Genomic DNA, 1762 nt, shown 5'->3' on the forward strand with positions numbered 1-1762 from the left:
CCTTGCAAAATATCAGGAGGTCACATGTAAATAATAACTAGGGATAATTGTATTACCCGAGGTGATGCATATCTGTTTGTTTTGGTCAACGTGATATTTGAAGAACTCCACTGATTTTCCATTAATGAAGATAAAAATCTTAGAATATTGAAGAATAACAGATACCCTACTGCAAAACTTTCTATTGATACCAATTGTGTTAATTAATGATCAGGTGGAGTGTTGTGCAAGGTAACTAATGGAGATGTCAACAGATATAATCCACCATGCAATTCAGCTGTTCCAATCATATTCTTGAAGGATAGATCCTGTATAACATAGTCAATATCATTAAAACAAGTTGACAATAGAGAGTTTTAGTCAGTTTAGGGGCATATATGAGATTGAAGGCAAAATCAGGCATATATAGAACATCTGTGATGTAAAAGGAATTGTTAAATTTGATAGTGTCTGATAAACTAGTAGTGACAAGGCTACCATTTGGTAATTTGATGGTTATGGGCTTAATTTTCCTAAGGCATTGGAAATAGTTTTGTGTGAAACATACATGATCAGTTGCACTAGTGTATAATATGAAAGTTTTAGGTTGAAATGAATTACGAAGTGTGCAGATGACACTTGAACCTAGATCGGGTTGAGAAGTTGGGTGGTTAATGCTATGAGACTGTAACTGTGATGATCCTTGGAGTAAATCCAACAAAGCTTTGTGCTGCTCTAGAGTAAAAGCCAATCCTTGAGAAGCATGTGCATTTGCCTCATAAAAGCTCATCTGATTGTTCTTTTGATTTTTCAGAAGTAGTAGGATACTGATTGATTGAACCATCTGATTTCCAATGAGGGGGGTAGTCATACTTTTTGAAGCATGAGTCAACAATATGATTGGTCATTCCGTAGTGAGTGCAGACACGATTTCCCTTACCTCTACCACCGGAAAAAATTTCACCTCTGGTATTGCTTCTACCACGAAAGTTAGAGGTAGGTTTGAATTGAGAATCACGGGAATGTTGTTGTTGATTGGAATTAGGGATGGCAAGCACCTTAGATTCACCAAGAGGTATAGTAGCTTGTCTTTCTTGTTGAACAAGCAAGGAATAAACCTTGCAAATATTTGGGAGATGATCCATTAGCATGATCTGAGATCAAATGGCCGAGTATTGATCGTTTAAGTCTTTCAGAAAATGAATGACTTGGTCACTGTCTTTGTAAGCTCGTATCTTGATGATGGCAAAACATGTGGAATCACATGCACATTCAGGAATTGGTCTAAAATTATCCAACTCTTGCCACAAAATTTCCAGTTTTGTGTAATGGAAAGAAACAGAAATATCACCTTGTTTCAATGTGCATATCTCTTCTTGAATATCTGATATGCGGAACGCATCTCCTTGGTAGAATCGTTCCTTTAATTCATTCCACATGTCAGCTGCATTGTCCATCCATAAAACGCTTTGAGCGATTTCCATTTCCACAGAGTTCTTGATCCATGACATGATCATGGTGTTACACATGCCCCAGGCAACTAAATTACAATCAAGATTTGATGGTTGAGGAAGTGAACCATTGGTGAAATGCATTTTGTTCTTGGATCTCAATGCGATAGTCATGGACCGCGACCAAGAATGGTAATTGTTGCTGGAAAGGAGAGGAGTAACAAGAATTAGGGTTGGATTCTCGTTAGGATGCATGAAGTAAGGGTTGAGGATATCGGTTTGATAACCTTTATTGTTGTTTCTTGTTGCAGATTCGCCATTAACGTTGCCAT

General features: G+C 37.5%; 1 protein-coding gene across 1 annotated transcript; it reads right to left on the reverse strand.

The window, feature by feature from the left end:
* Window positions 1–203: 203 nt before the first annotated feature.
* LOC127108445 (uncharacterized) lies at window positions 204–1496 on the reverse strand. The gene is made up of 4 exons (XM_051045917.1): window positions 1188–1496; window positions 906–1097; window positions 548–823; window positions 204–308 (listed from the first exon to the last, which is right to left on the reverse strand). The coding sequence occupies exons 1-4, from the start codon at window positions 1494–1496 to the stop codon at window positions 204–206; spliced, it is 882 nt and encodes a 293-aa protein (XP_050901874.1).
* Between the last annotated feature and the right edge of the window lie 266 nt (window positions 1497–1762).

This window comes from Lathyrus oleraceus, chromosome 1, assembly GCF_024323335.1.
Source record: "Lathyrus oleraceus cultivar Zhongwan6 chromosome 1, CAAS_Psat_ZW6_1.0, whole genome shotgun sequence".
Lineage (NCBI taxonomy): Eukaryota > Viridiplantae > Streptophyta > Magnoliopsida > Fabales > Fabaceae > Lathyrus > Lathyrus oleraceus.

Excerpts from the sequence above, each read along its gene's own strand:
- LOC127108445 (XM_051045917.1), bottom strand. The coding sequence starts at position 1,496 with ATGATCATGTCATGGATCAAGAACTCTGTGGAAATGGAAATCGCTCAA. Across the intron at positions 824-905 it reads GTAGAGGTAAGGGAAATCGT|ATGGTTCAATCAATCAGTAT; the intron begins GTCTGCACTCAC and ends ATTGGAAATCAG. Across the intron at positions 309-547 it reads ACACTAGTGCAACTGATCAT|GATCTATCCTTCAAGAATAT; the intron begins GTATGTTTCACA and ends TATGTTATACAG.